Below are 17,913 nucleotides of genomic sequence, written 5' to 3' on the forward strand. Positions count from 1 at the left end.
CCATATAGCCCCTATGGGCTATATGTGAGGTATTTTTAGCCTTGTATAAGGTTTATATTTGCCTCTCAGAGCGCCCCCCCCCAGCGCTCTGCACCCTCAGTGACTGCCCAGTGAAGTGTGCTGAGAGGAAAATGGCGCACAGCTGCAGTGCTGTGCGCTACCTTATGAAGACTGAGGAGTCTTCAGCCGCCGGTTTCCGGACCTCTTCACGCTTCAGCATCTGCAAGGGGGTCGGCGGCGCGGCTCCGGGACCGGACTCCACGGCTGGGCCTGTGTTCGATCCCTCTGGAGCTAATGGTGTCCAGTAGCCAAGCAGCAAATCCACTCTGCATGCAGGTGAGTTTACTACTTTCCCCCTAAGTCCCACGTTGCAGTGATCCTGTTGCCAGCAGGACTCACTGTAAAGAGAAAAAAAAAAAAAAAAAAAACCTAAACTAAACTTTCTCTAAGCAGCTCTTTAGGAGAGCCACCTAGATTGCACCCTTCTCGTTCGGGCACAAAATCTAACTGGAGTCTGGAGGAGGGTCATAGGGGGAGGAGCCAGTGCACACCACCTGACCTAGTAAAGCTTTACTTTTTTGTGCCCTGTCTCCTGCGGAGCCGCTATTCCCCATGGTCCTTTCAGGAACCCCAGCATCCACTTAGGACGATAGAGAAAACATATTAACGTATGAACAGTAAGTAGACTGTGACGGAGCAGTTAGTCAGCTACCCCATCAGGGGTGACTCACTGGGACCTCACATGGCAAGACATTCCTAAACTTTCCTTTGTAACGGTAGACGCTCACACCTGGGACCTGAGCACAATGAACGTGCACCAAAACCTGTTCTGCAGACTCTTGTGCCCGAAAGCCCCCAAGGTGGGTCCCGCAGAACAATGCCAGTTACTAAGGTGCCCAGGTAGTAACAGGTGTACACTATAAGCGAGAGTGGGGCCTGCTTTCTGCAGAGACTGCTTTTAGGAGCCAGGAGGGATTTAAGTAAAAAAGCTGAGAGGAGCGATCAAAGGGTCATGGGGAGAGGTATGTTCCAGGGATCCAGACTAGCCATGCCTGCCAACAGTTACTTCAGCTAAATTTGGGATAGACACATATATGGAAGAAGGGCGTGATCCTATATTCCCAGACACAGGGATTAACCCTTTCACCTGGCAGGACTCTACGATGCATCCCAGGATTAGCTGTGGAGCGGATTAGGGAATACGGTCCAATGCAGGGATGGCAAAGCCTAAAAACACAAAGCGCAACAGATTTTTGCCCAACACATTAAAGTTTCACGGTCAAAGGTTTTGGAGTGCGCAGATTTCCCTTTATGATAAGGAGGGACCCCTTTGTAGTTATCATTGTCTACAGTTCTGGGAAGCACAAGTGTACTATTACCCCCTTCAGAGATGGGGGGTGTAGAAGGACTGAGCCTGCAGATCACTGACAGAAGAGGCTTTGCCAGAAGAGGATTATTATAGGGGATTGAAGGGCTGTGGGGTGGGAGGGTCACGGAGGGGCATCTCTATAGAAGCCAATCAGAGCTGTGGAAAACATTACAGCTTCAAGCAGTGACTTGCACAGCCATAAATAACTCCAACAGTCCCAACATTAGGCGGAGCAGGGTAACACAACTACTGTGGTGCAATCACCCTGCTTTCCTGATGACATTTTTACATTTAAGGCAAATAACATTATCCCCACACATCCTGACAGCTAAACTCCCCCACCTACCTTGTGCCCCCTATTATTCATAAAAGCAGCCACCTCCCCCATAACCATAATACCTCCCACCTCCTGTGCGCACCTCATACCGATAACCCCCCACCTCCTGTGCGCACCTCATACCCATAACCCCCCACCTCCTGTGCGTACCTCATACCCATAACCCCCCACACTTACGCCTCTTGTGCGCACCTCATATCCATACCCCCCCACCTCTTGTGCGCACCTCATACCCATAACCCCCCACCCCCTGTGCGCACCTCATACCCATAACACATCACCCCCTGTGCGCACCTCATACCAATAACCCCCTGTGCGCACCTCATACCCATAACCCCCCACCTCCTGTGCGTACCTCATACCCATAACCCCCCACACTTACGCCTCTTGTGCGCACCTCATATCCATACCCCCCCCCCACCTCTTGTGCGCACCTCATACCCATAACCCCCCACCCCCTGTGCGCACCTCATACCCATAACACATCACCCCCTGTGCGCACCTCATACCAATAACCCCCTGTGCGCACCTCATACCCATAACCCCCTGTGCGCACCTCATACCCATAACCCCCCACCTCCTGTGCGCACCTCATACCCATAACCCCCCACACTCACACCTCTTGTGCGCACCTCATATCCATAACCCCCCACCTCCTATGCGTACCCGATACCCATAACTCCCCACCTCCTGTGTGCACCTCATACCATAACCCCGCACACCCCTCCTGTGATCCCCCCATAACAGCACATACCCCTCCTGTGATCCCCCCATAACAGCACACACACCTCCTGTGTGCACCTCATATCCATAACCCCCCCCCATCTCCTATGATCCCCCCATAACCCCCCACCCCTTATGACCTCCCCCTCATAACAGCACACATACACCTCCTGTGATCCCCCCATAAAAAGCACACCGCCTCCTGTGATTCCCCCATAACAGCACACACCCCTCCTGTGATCCCCCCATAACAGCACACACCCCAGAGAGCTATGCAGGGACCCCACAAGCCCCTCATCCCGCCAGTGTGACGGTCTCCGGTACCTTGAGCGGGGCCTCCAGCAGCTTGTACAGGGCTGGCAGATGCTCGATGAGCGGGGCAGACTCCGGGAAGTTGTACACCGGGGGTCTCCGGGGCTCCGGGAAGTTGGTGCAGATGAAGGGGTCCATGTCATCCAGGTACTGCACCCGGCACGCAATCAACGCCATGGCGACTGCTCGGCTGCGACCGCTCAGTGCCCGGGCTCCCCGGTGACTGCTCCACACACTGCCCGGAGCCGAGTTCCGCCGCTGCTCACCGGGTGCCGGGGCGGGGCCGTGACGTCAGGGGCGGGGAGAGGGACTGCTGCTGCTCAGTCATCGTACTCTGTTGTCATGTCACTGTGTGTGACTGCCTGAACGAGGGGAGACTGACATGTGTGAAAGACTGAGGGGTAGAGACTGGCACTGAGTGATTACCTGACTGAGGAGAGACTGGCACTGTGTGACTGAGGGGAGAGACTGGCATGTGTGACTGACTGAGGGGGAGAGACTGGCACTGTCTGACTGCCTGACTGAGGGGAGAGACGGTCACTGTGGCAGACTGAGGGGAGAGACTGGCACTGAGTGACTGCCTGAATGAGGGGAGAGACTGGCACTGAGTGACTGCCTGAATGAGGGGAGAGACTGGCACTGAGTGACTGCCTGACTGAGGGGAGAGACTGGCACTGAGTGATTGCCTGACTGAGGAGAGACTTGCACTGTGTGACTGCCTGACTGAGGGGAGAGACGGTCACTGTGACTGACTGAGGGAAGAGACTGTCACTGTGGCTGACTTAGGGGAGAGATTGTCACTGTGTGAGTGAATGAATGAGGGGAGAGACTGTCACTGATTAAGTGGACAGAGACTCACTGTGTGACTGACTAAGGGGAGAGAGACTGTCAATGTGTCACTGAGGGGAGAGACTGTCACTGTGTGACTGACTAAGGGGAGATAGACTGTTACTGTGTGATTGAGGGGAGAGACTGTCACTGTGTGAATGAGCTGAGGAGAGAGAGAGACACTGTGAGACTGAGGAGAGAGACTGCCAGTGTGTGACTGCCTGACAGAGGGGAGAGACTGTCACTGTGTGGCTGACTGAGGTGTGAGACTCACTGAGGGCACTGAGACTGTCACTGTGTAACTGAGGAGAGAGAAACTGACACTCGCTGTGTAAGCCCCATTCAGACATAATTACCCTGTTGGACCCAGAACACAGAGCACGGGTTGAAGCCAGGGTTACCTCTTTCACTCGTGGACGATGACCCAGGTTATTCCCGGGTCGTCATCCTCCACACCGTACCTGGGTCTTCCAGTGACCCGGATCCTCCGCCATTCAGTAGGTGCTTGGAGATTATCTCATCTGCAAGCGCTACTGTCCCTGGCCAATCAGTTTCTTTTAGGTAAAACCCAGGCTATCAAGACACGGGTCGCATCTTTCAGACCTAAGGGGTCTATTTACTAAGCCTTGGATGGAGATAAAGTGTATCAGCCAATCAGCTCCAAACTACCATGTTACAGCCTGCTTTTGAAAAATGATAGTTAAGAGCTGGTTGGCTGGTACTTTATCTCCATCCACTTTATCTCCATCCAATGCTTAGTAAATAGACCCCTCAGTGGAGTCGTCTACATGGTTGCAAATCCTGTGAGAAACCGTGGTAGCGAGCAGGGTCACTGACCTGGGACTCTCAACCCGTGTAGAAGCTTTCAGACATAAGCAGGACCCGGGTGATGAGCGGTCACACACAGAAAGCTGGTTTTAGGCGTATGTATGAAAGGGGTATAACCGAAGAGAAAGACTGACACTCGATGTGTAACTGATTAGGAAGACAGACACTGAGGGGCCCGTTATCATTGAATATTTGCTGTGAACCGCAAATATTAACTATCCTCTGAATGAATGTAGGAAGGACCACAGAAGATATCTCCAATACTTGCTGCGACCCCTCCATTCCCTCCAGCAGCAGCAGCATCCCCCATAGGTTTCTATGGGAAATGCGATGCTGCCAGATTTACCAATTTCCGTAATGGGAAGCATTCCGGAGATTGGACCCTGCAGCCCACTGTATCCTATGAGCTACACATGTTGGGTATGGGATCCCCAACGCCGGAATCCCGACTGCCAGAATGGCAACAGTTGGGCGAGCGCAACGGAGCCCCTTGCAGGCTCGCTGCGCTCACCACTCTGCGGGCCTGGTGGCTCGATGCGCTCGCCACAGGTTCTATTAGCCCTCCATGGGTGTCGTGGACACCCAGGAGAGGGAATAGCTGTGGCGCCGCTGCTGGCATTCTGGCGGTCGGGATTCTGGCGTTGGGATTTTGACCGCCAGGATCCCAATTACATCCCAGCACATTCCATAGAAATGGCTGCTTGCGGTCAGCGGGACCATGCAGGAGTACCGGCAGCTCACTGGACACACCAGAGGGATTGTCCCTGCAGGTACCCTATGATGGGTTGGGTATGCGTGACCGCCGCTGGGGATCCTGGCGTTCAGCTTAACAACCGCGGGATCCCGTCGGCGAAATGCGGGGGGGGAGCGCAACAAGCCCCTTGCGGGTTATATTCCCACTCTATGTCTATGGGTGTCGTGGACACCCACGAGTGGGAATAGTCCCTGATAGTCGGCATGCCGACTATCGGGATTTAGAGGAGGCAGGACGTAGGTGGAGGTATTGTGACCGCCGCGCCGGTCACATAATTACATCCCCCTGGGGATACACAAAGCTGTTATAACCGCATGTTGCAATGCGATTTTGGGAGCTAATATCATGTCCAGATCGCACTGAATATGCAATTAATGATAAATAAGCACCTAAGTGAGGAGAGAGACTGTTTCTTTTTGACTGAGGAGAGAATGGCATTGTGTAACTGAGGAGAGAGACTGATACTTACTGTGTAACTGAGGAGAGAGACTGATATTGTGTAACTGAAGAGAGAGAAACAGGCATTCACTGTGTAACTGAGGAGATAGAAACAGGCATTCACTGTGTAACTGAAGAGAGAGAGAAACAGGCATTCACTGTGTAACTGAGGAGATAAAAACAGGCATTCACTGTGTAACTGAGGAGATAGAAACAGGCATTCACTGTGTAACTGAGGAGAGAGAAACAGGCATTCACTGTGTAACTGAGGAGAGAGAAACAGGCATTCACTGTGTAACTGAGGAGAGAGACTGATAATGTGTAACTGAGGAGAGAGAAACAGGCATTCACTGTGTAACTGAAGAGAGATAAACAGGCATTCACAGTGTAACTGAGAAGAGAGACTGATACTGTGTAACTGAAGAGAGAGAAACAGGCATTCACTGTGTAACTATGGAGAGAGACTGACACTGTAACTGGGAGACTGACACTGTGTGAGGAAAGAGGCTGACACTGTGTAACTGAGGAGAGAGACTGACGCTGTGTAACTGAGGAGAAAGACTGATGCTGTGTAACTGAGGAGAGAGACTGACGCTGTGTAACTGAGGAGAAAGACTGATGCTGTGTAACTGAGGAGAGAGACTGACGCTGTGTAACTGAGGAGAGAGACTGACGCTGTGTAACTGAGGAGAGAGACTTATGCTGTGTAACTGAGGAGAGAGACTGACGCTGTGTAACTGAGGAGAGAGACTGATGCTGTGTAACTGAGGAGAGAGACTGACGCTGTGTAACTGAGGAGAGTGACTGACACTGTGTAATTGAGGAATGAGACTGACACTCGCGATGTAACTGAGGTGAGAGACTGACACTGAGGAAAGAGGCTGACACTGTAACTCTGGAGAGAGACTGATGCTGTGTAACTGAGGAGAGTGACTGACACTGTGTAACTAAGGAATGAGACTGACATGATGTAACTGAGGAGAGAGACTGATGCTGTGTAACTGGGGAGAGAGGTTGACACTGGGGGTAATTCAGACCTGATCGTAGCAGCAAATTTGTTATCAATTGGGCAAAACCATGGCCCTCATGGCCCTCATTCCAAGTTGATCGGACGTAGCAACTTTTTGCTGCTCAACTTGATGCCGTCTATGGGGAGTGTATTTTAGCATCGCTTGTGCAGCCCTGCTATGCTAAAAAAGTTTCCTGCAAAACAAGACCAGGATAAGAGTTACTTACCCTGTGCGACGGATCCAGCGACGAAGGTCCTGGATCCGCTTGCGTTCACCTCACCACGCCTTGAAAACGGTCAGTATCCACCCCGGAACGCCTCCTGCCTGTCAGTCTTCATGCGTTCGCCGCTGCGATCACTTTCTGCACTGGCGGCATCGCTGGCCGGCGACCACTGTGTTCAAACGGGTTGGAATGACCCCCCATGTGCACTGCGGGGGGAGAGGGTGGGGGGCAAATATAACATTTGCAGAGAGTTACATTTGGGTGGGTTATTTTGTTTCTGTGCAGAGTAAATACTGGCTGCTTTATTTCTCTAACGTCCTAAGTGGATGCTGGGGACTCCGTAAGGACCATGGGGAATAGCGGCTCCGCAGGAGACTGGGCACATCTAAAGAAAGCTTTAGGACTATCTGGTGTGCACTGGCTCCTCTCCCTATGACCCTCCTCCAAGCCTCAGTTAGATCTCTGTGCCCGAACGAGAAGGGTGCACACTAGGGGCTCTCCTGAGCTTCTTAGTGAAAGTTTTAGTTTAGGTTTTTTATTTTCAGTGAGACCTGCTGGCAACAGGCTCACTGCATCGAGGGACTAAGGGGAGAAGAAGCGAACTCACCTGCGTGCAGAGTAGATTGGGCTTCTTAGGCTACTGGACATTAGCTCCAGAGGGACGATCACAGGCCCAGCCTGGATGGGTCCCAGAGCCGCGCCGCCGGCCCCCTTACAGAGCCAGAAGGCAGAAGAGGTCCGGAAAATCGGCGGCAGAAGACGTCTGTCTTCAACAAGGTAGCGCACAGCACTGCAGCTGTGCGCCATTGCTCTCAGCACACTTCACACTCCGGTCACTGAGGGTGCAGGGCGCTGGGGGGGGGGGCGCCCTGAGACGCAATAAAAAACACCTTGGATGGCAAAAAATGCATCACATATAGCTCCTGGGCTATATGGATGCATTTAACCCCTGCCAGAATACATAGAAAAACGGGAGATAAGGCCGCCGATAAGGGGGCGGAGCCTATCTCCTCAGCACACTGGCGCCATTTTCCCTCACAGCTCCGTTGGAGGGAAGCTCCCTGTCTCTCCCCTGCAGTCACTACACTACAGAAAGGGTTAAAAAAGAGAGGGGGGGGGGCACTAATTACGCGCAGTATTAAAGATACAGCAGCTATAAGGGGAAAAACACTTATATAAGGTTATCCCTGTATATATATATATATAGCGCTCTGGTGTGTGCTGGCAAACTCTCCCTCTGTCTCCCCAAAGGGCTAGTGGGGTCCTGTCCTCTATCAGAGCATTCCCTGTGTGTGTGCTGTATGTCGGTACGTTTGTGTCGACATGTATGAGGAGAAAAATGATGTGGAGACGGAGCAGATTGCCTGTAATAGTGATGTCACCCCCTAGGGGGTCGACACCTGAGTGGATGAACTGTTGGAAGGAATTACGTGACAGTGTCAGCTCTGTATAAAAGACAGTGGTTGACATGAGACAGCCGGCTACTCAGCTTGTGCCTGTCCAGACGTCTCATAGGCCGTCAGGGGCTCTAAAGCACCCGTTACCTCAGATGGCAGATATAGACGCCGACACGGATACTGACTCCAGTGTCGACGGTGAAGAGACAAATGTGACTTCCAGTAGGGCCACACGTTACATGATTGAGGCAATGAAAAATGTTTTACACATTTCTGATAATACGAGTACCACCAAAAAGGGGTATTATGTTCGGTGAGGAAAAACTACCTGTAGTTTTCCTGAATCTGAGAAATTAAATGAGGTGTGTGATGATGCGTGGTTTTCCCCCGATAACAACTGATAATTTCAAAAATGTTATTGGCATTATATCCTTTCCCGCCAGAGGTTAGGGTGCGTTGGGAAACACCCCCTAGGGGGGATAAAGCGCTCACACGCTTGTAAGGGCTCTACCCTCTCCTGAGATGGCCGCCCTTAAGGATCCTGCTGATAGAAAGCAGGAGGGTATCCTAAAATGTATTTACACACATACTGGTGTTATACTGCGACCAGCAATAGCCTCAGCCTGGATGTGCAGTGCTGGGTTGGCGTGGTCGGATTCCCTGACTGAAAATATTGATACCCTAGATAGGGACAGTATATTTTTGCCTATAGAGCATTTAAAAGATGCATTTCTATATATGCGTGATGCACAGCGGAATATTTGCCGACTGGCATCAAGTCTAAGTGCGTTGTCCATTTCTACCAGTAGAGGGTTATGGACACGTCAGTGGTCAGGTGATGCGTATTCCAAACGGCATTTGGAAGTATTGCCTTATTAAGGGGAGGAGTTATTTGGGGTCGGTCTTTCAGACCTGGTGGCCACGGCAAAAGCTGGGAAATCCACGTTTGTACTCCAGGTCGCCTCTCAACATGAGAAGACGCCGTATTATCAGGCGCAGTCTTTTCGTGGACAAGGGGCAAAAGGTTCCTCATTTCTGCCCCGTGACAGAGGGAGAGGAAAAAGGCTGCAGAAATCAGCCAGTTCCCAGGAACAGAAACCCTCTCCCGCCTCTGCCAAGCCCTCAGTATGACGCTGGGGCTTTACAAGCAGAATCATGCACGGTGGTGGGCCCGTCTCAATGAATTTCAGCGCGCAGTGGGCTCACTCGCAAGTAGACCCCTGGATCCTTCAGGTGATATCTCAGGGGTACAAATTAGAATTCGAGACGTCTCCCCCTCGCCGTTTCCTAAAGTCGGCTTTACCGATGTCTCCTTCTGACACGGAGACAGTTTTGGAAGCCATTCACAAGCTGTATTCCCAGCAGGTGATAATCAAGGTACCCCTCCTGCAACAGGGAACGGGGTATTATTCCACACTGTTGTGGTACCGAAGCCAGACGGCTCGGTGAGACCGATTCTAAATCTAAAATCTTTGAACACTTACATACAGAGGTTCAAATTCAAGATTGAGTCACTCAGAGCAGTGATTGCGAACCTGGAAGAAGGGGACTACATGATGTCTCGGGACATCAAGGATGCTTACCTTCATGTCAAAATTTACCCTTCTCACCAAGGGTACCTCAGGTTTATGGTACAGAACTGTCACTATCAGTTCAGACGCTGCCGTATGGATGGTCCACGGCACCCCGGGTCTTTACCAAGGTAATGACCGAAATGATGATATTCCTTCGAAGGAAGGGAATTTTAGTTACCTTACTTGGACGATTCCCTGATAAGGGTAAGATCCAGGGAACAGTTGGAGGTCGGTGTAGCACTATCTCAGGTAGTGTTGCGGCAGCACGATTGGATTCTCAATATTCCAAAATCGCAGCTGGTTCCGACGACTTGTCTTCTGTTCCTAGGGATGATCCTGGACACAGTCCAGAAAAAGGTGTTTCTCCCGGAGGAGAAAGCCAGGGAGTTATCCGAGCTCGTCAGGAACCTCCTAAAACCGAGCCAAGTCTCAGTGCATCAATGCACAAGGGTTCTGGGTAAAATGGTGGCTTCCTACGAAGCAATCCCATTCGGCAGATTCCACGCAAGAACTTTCCAGTGGGACCTGCTGGACAAATGGTCCGGGTCGCATCTTCAGATGCATCAGCGGATAACCCTGTCACCAAGGACAAGGGTATCCCTCCTGTGGTGGTTGCAGAGTGCTCATCTTCTAGAGGGCCGCAGATTCGGCATTCAGGACTGGGTCCTGGTGACCACGGACGCCAGCCTGCGAGGCTGGGGAGCAGTCACACAGGGAAGGAATATCCAGAGCTTATGGTCAAGCCTGGAGACATCACTTCACATAAATATCCTGAAGCTAAGGGCCATTTACAATGCTCTAAGATTAGCAAGACCTCTGCTTCAAGGTCAGCCGGTGTTGATCCAGTCGGACAACATCACGGCAGTCACCCACGTAAACAGACAGGGTGGCACAAGAAGCAGGAGGGCAATGGCAGAAGCTGCAAGGATTTTTCGCTGGGCGGAAAATCATGTGATAGCACTGTCAGCAGTATTCATTCCGGGAGTGGACAACTGGGAAGCAGACTTCCTCAGCAAAACCTCCACCCGGGAGAGTGGGGACTTCACCCAGAAGTCTTCCACATGATTATAAACCGTTGGGAAAAACTCGACAGGTATTGCGCCAGGTCAAGGGACCCTCAGGCAATAGCTGTAGACGCTCTGGTAACACCGTGGGTGTACCAGTCAGTGTATGTGTTCCCTCCTCTGCCTCTCATACCCAAGGTACTGAGATTGATAAGATGGAGAGGAGTAAGCACTATATTCGTGGCTCCGGATTGGCCAAGAAGGACTTGGTAACCGGAACTTCAAGAGATGCTCACGGAGGATCCGTGGCCTCTACCTCTAAGAAGGGACCTGCTCCAGCAAGGACCCTGTCTGTTCCAAGACTTACCGCGGCTGCGTTTGACGGCATGGCGGTTGAATGCCGGATCCTGAAGGAAAAAAGGCATTCCGGATGAAGTCATCCCTATTCTGATCAAAGCCAGGAAGGATGTAACCGCAAAACATTATCACCGCATTTGGCGAAAATATGTTGCGTGGTAAGGCCCGACGGAGGAAATTCAACTGGGTCGATTCCTACATTTCCTGCAAACAGGAGTGTATATGGGCCTGAAATTGGGGTCCATTAAGGTTCAAATTTCGGCTCTGTCAATTTTCTTACAAAAAGAACTAGCTTCAGTCCCTGAAGTTCAGACGTTTGTAAAAGGGGTACTGCATATACAGCCTCCTTTTGTGCCTCCAGTGGCACTTTGGGATCTCAATGTAGTTTTTGGGTTCCAAAAGTCACATTGGTTTGAACCACTTAAATCTGTGGAGTTAAAATATCTCACATGGAAAGTGGTCATGCTGTTGGCCCTGGCCTGGGCCAGGCGCGTGTCAGAATTGGCGGCTTTATCCTGTAAAAGCCCTTATCTGATTTTCCATTCGGACAGGGTGGAATTGAGGACTCGTCCTCAGTTTCTCCCTAAGGTGGTTTCAGCGTTTCACCTGAACCAACCTATTGTGGTGCCTGCGGCTACTAGGGACTTGGAGGACTCCAAGTTGCTAGACGTTGTCAGGGCCTGAAAATATATGTTTCCAGGACGGCTGGAGTCAGGAAATCTGACTCGCTGTTTATCCTGTATGCACCCAACAAGCTGGGTGCTCCTGCTTCTAAGCAGACTATTGCTCGTTGGATTTGTAGTACAATTCAGCTTGCACATTCTGTGGCAGGCCTGCCACAGCCAAAAATCTGTAAATGCCCACTCCACAAGGAAGGTGGGCTCATCTTGGGCGGCTGCCCGAGGGGTCTCGGCTTTACAACTTTGCCGAGCAGCTACTTGGTCAGGAGCAAATACGTTTGTAAAATTCTACAAAATTGATACCCTGGCTGAGGAGGACCTGGAGTTCTCTCATTTGGTGCTGCAGAATCATCCGCACTCTCCCGCCCGTTTGGGAGCTTTGGTATAATCCCCATGGTCCTTACGGAGTCCCCAGCATCCACTTAGGACGTTAGAGAAAATAAGAATTTACTTACCGATAATTCTATTTCTCGTAGTCCGTAGTGGATGCTGGGCGCCCATCCCAAGTGCGGATTGTCTGCAATACTGGTACATAGTTATTGTTACCAAAAAATCGGGTTATTGCTGTAGTGAGCCATCTTTTCTAGAGGCTCCTCTGTTATCATGCTGTTAACTGGGTTCAGATCACAAGTTGTACAGTGTGATTGGTGTGGCTGGTATGAGTCTTACCCGGGATTCAAAATCCTTCCTTATTGTGTACGCTCGTCCGGGCACAGTATCCTAACTGAGGCTTGGAGGAGGGTCATAGGGGGAGGAGCCAGTGCACACCAGGTAGTCCTAAAGTTTTCTTTAGATGTGCCCAGTCTCCTGCGGAGCCGCTATTCCCCATGGTCCTTACGGAGTCCCCAGCATCCACTACGGACTACGAGAAATAGAATTATCGGTAAGTAAATTCTTATTTTTTACACTGCAATCTAGATTTCAGTTTGAACACACCCCACCCAAATCTAACTCTCTCTGCACATGTTATATCTGCCCCCCCCCCCCCCTGCAGTGCACATGGGGGGTAATTCAGACCTGATTGTAGCAGCAAATTTGTTAGCTTTTGGGCAAAACCATGTGCACTGCAGGTGGGGCAGATGTAACATGTAACATGTAGCTGTGCTATCCGAGTTAGGTTGATGTTGCTATCCTCTGTTCCGGTTAGCACCCTCCTTTCATTATGGTTGTGTGTTGGCTTGTTGCCTCACCGCTGTTGTTTTGTTCTTCTCATTTTATGTCCGTCTCATCGGGCACAGTTTTCCTAGACTGAGGGGGTCATTCCGAGTTGATCGCTCGCTAGCTATTTTTTGCAGTGCGGCGAACAGATAGTCGCCACCTATAGGGGAGTGTATTTTTGCTTTGCAAGCGTGCGAACTCGTGCAGCCGAGCAGTACAAAAAAGTTTTGAGCAGTTTCTGAGTAGCTCAGAACTTACTTAAGCCGCTGCAATCACTTCAGTCCCGGAATTGACGTCAGACGCCCGCCCTGCAAACGCTTGGACACGCCTGCGTGTTTCTAAACACACCCAGAAAACGGTCAGTTGACACCCACAAACTCCCTCTTCCTGTCAATCTCCTTGCGATCGGCTGTGCGAACGGATTCATCGTTAAATCCATCGCTCAGCAACGATCCGCTTTGTACCCATTTGACGCATCTGCTCATTGCAGTGCATACGCATGGGCAGTTCTGACCTGATCGCAGCGCAGCGAAAAATCCTAGCGTGCAATCAGGTCGGAATGACCCCCTGAGTCTGGTGGGAGGGGCATAGAGGGGAGGAGCCAGCACACACATACACACCCTAAAAGTTTTAAAGTGCCAGGCTCCAGTGGACCCTATAGTACTAAAGTACAAGACCCCAGTATCCACTACGGCAGAGATTTTCAACCTTTTACAACTCGCGGTACACTGAACAAGATCTAAATATTCCCAAGGCACGCTCAAATAGAATGGTGATGCATAGTGCAGTTGTGTGTCCTAGGATGTCATGTCGCAGCTTTTCTATAGGTAATTCCTGAGCCACATCTGAGAAAGCCAGAGGAGCCCAATACTGCCCGGGCCCAAAATTAGACCTGGTTCTGCAACCACTAAACCCACCAGTGTTCATCGTCCCAGGGCCTCAGTTGCAGCAAAACACTGACGGCCTGGCTCTGCTTCTATGGCGGCACACTTGGAGACTGCTCAGGGCACACTAGTGTGCCACGGCACAGTGGTTGAAAAACACTGCACTACGGACTAGGAGAAAAGGAATTATCGGTAAGTATTAAATTCCTATTTCTCTGACGTCCTAGTGGATGCTGGGGACTCCGTAAGGACCATGGGGAATAGCGGCTCCGCAGGAGACTGGGCACAAAAGTAAAGCTTTAGAACTACCTGGTGTGCACTGGCTCCTCCCCCTATGACCCTCCTCCAAGCCTTAGTTAGATTTGTGTGCCCGAACGAGAAGGGTGCACACTAGGTGGCTCTCCTGAGCTGCTTAGTGAAAAGTTTAGTTTTAGGTTTTTTATCTTCAGTGAGACCTGCTGGCAACAGGCTCACTGCATCGAGGGACTAAGGGGAGAAGAAGCGAACTCACCTGCGTGCAGAGTGGATTGGCTTCTTAGGCTACTGGACATTAGCTACAGAGGGGACCGATCACAGGCCCAGCCATGGATAGGTCCCAGAGCCGCGCCGCCGGCCCCCTTACAGAGCCAGAAGACAGAAGAGGTCCGGAAAATCGGCGGCAGAAGACGTCCTGTCTTCAACAAGGTAGCGCACAGCACTGCAGCTGTGCGCCATTGCTCTCAGCACACTTCACACTCCGGTCACTGAGGGTGCAGGGCGCTGGGGGGGGGCGCCCTGAGACGCAATAAAAACACCTTGGATGGCAAAAAATGCATCACATATAGCTCCTGGGCTATATGGATGAATTTAACCCCTGCCAGAATACACAGAAAAACGGGAGATAAGGCCGCCGAGAAGGGGGCGGAGCCTATCTCCTCAGCACACTGGCGCCATTTTCCCTCACAGCTCCGTTGGAGGGAAGCTCCCTGGCTCTCCCCTGCAGTCACTACACTACAGAAAGGGTTAAAAAAGAGAGGGGGGCACTAATTACGCGCAGTATTAAAAATACAGCAGCTATAAGGGGAAAAACACTTACATAAGGTTATCCCTGTATATATATAGCGCTCTGGTGTGTGCTGGCAAACTCTCCCTCTGTCTCCCAAAGGGCTAGTGGGGTCCTGTCCTCTATCAGAGCATTCCCTGTGTGTGTGCTGTGTGTCGGTACGTTTGTGTCGACATGTATGAGGAGAAAAATGATGTGGAGACGGAGCAGATTGCCTGTAATAGTGATGTCACCCCCTAGGGGGTCGACACCTGAGTGGATGAACTGTTGGAAGGAATTACGTGACAGTGTCAGCTCTGTATAAAAGACAGTGGTTGACATGAGACAGCCGGCTACTCAGCTTGTGCCTGTCCAGACGTCTCATAGGCCGTCAGGGGCTCTAAAGCGCCCGTTACCTCAGATGGCAGATATAGACGCCGACACGGATACTGACTCCAGTGTCGACGGTGAAGAGACAAATGTGACTTCCAGTAGGGCCACACGTTACATGATTGAGGCAATGAAAAATGTTTTACACATTTCTCTAACGTCCTAGTGGATGCTGGGGACTCCGTCAGGACCATGGGGGGGATAGCGGCTCCGCAGGAGACAGGGCACAAAAGCAAGCTTTTAGGATCACATGGTGTGTACTGGCTCCTCCCCCTATGACCCTCCTCCAAGCCTCAGTTAGGTTTTTGTGCCCGGCCGAGAAGGGTGCAATCTAGGTGGCTCTCTTAAAGAGTTACTTAGAAAAAGTTTTTAGGTTCTTTATTTTCAGTGAGTCCTGCTGGCAACAGGCTCACTGCATCGAGGGACTTAGGGGAGAGATTTTCAACTCACCTGCGTGCAGGATGGATTGGATTCTTAGGCTACTGGACATAGCTCCAGAGGGAGTCGGAACACAGGGCTCGCCCTGGGGTTCGTCCCGGAGCCGCGCCGCCGACCCCCCTTGCAGACGCTGAAGATGAAGAGGTCCGGAACCAGGCGGCAGAAGACTCTCAGTCTTCATCAGGTAGCGCACAGCACTGCAGCTGTGCGCCATTGTTGTCAGCACACTTCACACAGCGGTCACGGAGGGTGCAGGGCGCTGGAGGGGGGCGCCCTGAGCAGCAATGTATAATACCTGTATGGCGAAAAATACATCACATATAGCCCTTGAGGCTATATGGATGTATTTAACCCCTGCCAGATATCTAAAACTCCGGAGAAGAAGCCCGCCGAAAAGGGGGCGGGGCCTATTCTCCTCAGCACACAGCGCCATTTTCCCTCACAGAAAGGCTGGTGGGAAGGCTCCCATGCTCTCCCCTGCACTGCACTACAGAAACAGGGTTAAAACAGAGAGGGGGGGCACTGATTTGGCGATATGTATATATATTAAAATGCTATAAGGGAGGAACACTTATATAAAGGTTGTCCCTGGATAATTATAGCGTTTTGGTGTGTGCTGGCAAACTCTCCCTCTGTCTCCCCAAAGGGCTAGTGGGTCCTGTCCTCTATCAGAGCATTCCCTATGTGTGTGCTGTATGTCGGTACGTGTGTGTCGACATGTATGAGGAAAATATTGGTGAGGAGGCGGAGCAAATTGCCTGTATGGTGATGTCACTCTCTAGGGAGTCGACACCGGAATGGATGGCTTATTTATGGAAATTACGTGACAATGTCAACACGCTGCAAGCCGGTTGACGACATGAGAGGGCCGGCGAACAAATTAGTATCTGTCCAGGCGTCTCAAACACCGTCAGGGGCTGTAAAATGCCCATTTACCTCAGTCGGTCGACACAGACCCAGACACGGACACTGATTTCAGTGTCGACGGTGAAGAAACAAACGTATTTTCTTTTAGGGCCACACGTTAAGGGCAATGAAGGAGGTGTTACATATTTCTGATACTCCAAGTACCACAAAAAAAGGGTATTATGTGTGAGGTGAAAAAACTACCTGTAGTTTTTCCTGAATCAGATAAATTAAATGAAGTGTGTGATGATGCGTGGGTTTCCCCCGATAGAAAATTATTGGCGGTATACCCTTTCCCGCCTGAAGTTAAGGCGCGGTGGGAAACACCCCTCAGGGTGGATAAGGCGCTCACACGCTTATCAGAACAAGTAGCGGTACCATCTACGGATAGGGCCGTACTTAAGGAGCCAGCTGATAGGAGGCTGAAAAATATCCTAAAAAGTATACACACACATGCTGGTGTTATACTGCGACCAGCGATCGCCTCAGCCTGGATGTGCAGAGCTGAGGTGGCTTGGTCGGATTCCCTGACTAAAAATATTGATACCTTTGACAGGGACAGTATTTTATTGACTATAGAGCATTTAAAGGATGCATTTCTATATATGCGAGATGCGCAGAGGGATATTTGCACTCTGGCATCAAGAGTAAATGCGATGTCCATATCTGCAAGAAGATGTTTATGGACACGACAGTGGTCAGGTGATGCAGATTCCAAACGGCACAAAGATGTATTGCCATATAAAGGGGAAAATCCACCGTTTTTTACCCTAAGTCACATCTCTGCAGAAAAAGACACCGTCTTTTCAGCCTCAGTCCTTTCGTCCCTATAAGAGTCATATCTGCCCAGGGATAGAGGAAAGGGAAGAAGACTGCAGCAGGCAGCCCATTCCCAGGAACAGAAGCCTTCCACCGCTTCTACCAAGTTCTCAGCATGACGCTGGGACCGTACAGGACCCCTGGATCCTACAAGTAGTATCCAAGGGGTACAGATTGGAATGTCGAGAGGTTTCCCCCCTCGCAGGTTCCTGTAGTCTGCTGTACCAATGTCTCCCTCCGACAGGGAGGCAGTATTGAAAACAATTCACAAGCTGTATTCCCAGCAGGTGATAATAAAATTACCCCTCCGACAACAAGGAAAGGGGTATTACTCCACACTATATGGTGGTACTGAAGGCTAGGTGAGACCTATTCTAAATCTGAAAAATTTGAACACTTACAAGGGTTCAAATCCAGATGGAGTCACTCAGAGCAGTGATAGCAAAGAACAAGGGGACTAGAT

At 50.9% G+C, this 17,913-nt stretch overlaps 1 protein-coding gene across 2 annotated transcripts in view; it reads right to left on the reverse strand.

Annotated features, from left to right (window-relative positions):
* Nucleotides 1–3,179, reverse strand: part of LOC134969563 (FH1/FH2 domain-containing protein 1-like) — a 190,521-nt gene extending 187,342 nt beyond the window's left edge. For both annotated transcript variants that reach the window (XM_063945597.1, XM_063945596.1), the window contains exon 1: nucleotides 2,754–3,179. In XM_063945597.1, the coding sequence (XP_063801667.1) occupies nucleotides 2,754–2,918 (165 nt within the window). In that variant the 5' untranslated portion in view covers nucleotides 2,919–3,179. The remainder of the gene's footprint in view (nucleotides 1–2,753) is intronic.
* Between the last annotated feature and the right edge of the window lie 14,734 nt (nucleotides 3,180–17,913).

Source organism: Pseudophryne corroboree, chromosome 11 (genome assembly GCF_028390025.1).
Source record: "Pseudophryne corroboree isolate aPseCor3 chromosome 11, aPseCor3.hap2, whole genome shotgun sequence".
Taxonomy (NCBI): domain Eukaryota; kingdom Metazoa; phylum Chordata; class Amphibia; order Anura; family Myobatrachidae; genus Pseudophryne; species Pseudophryne corroboree.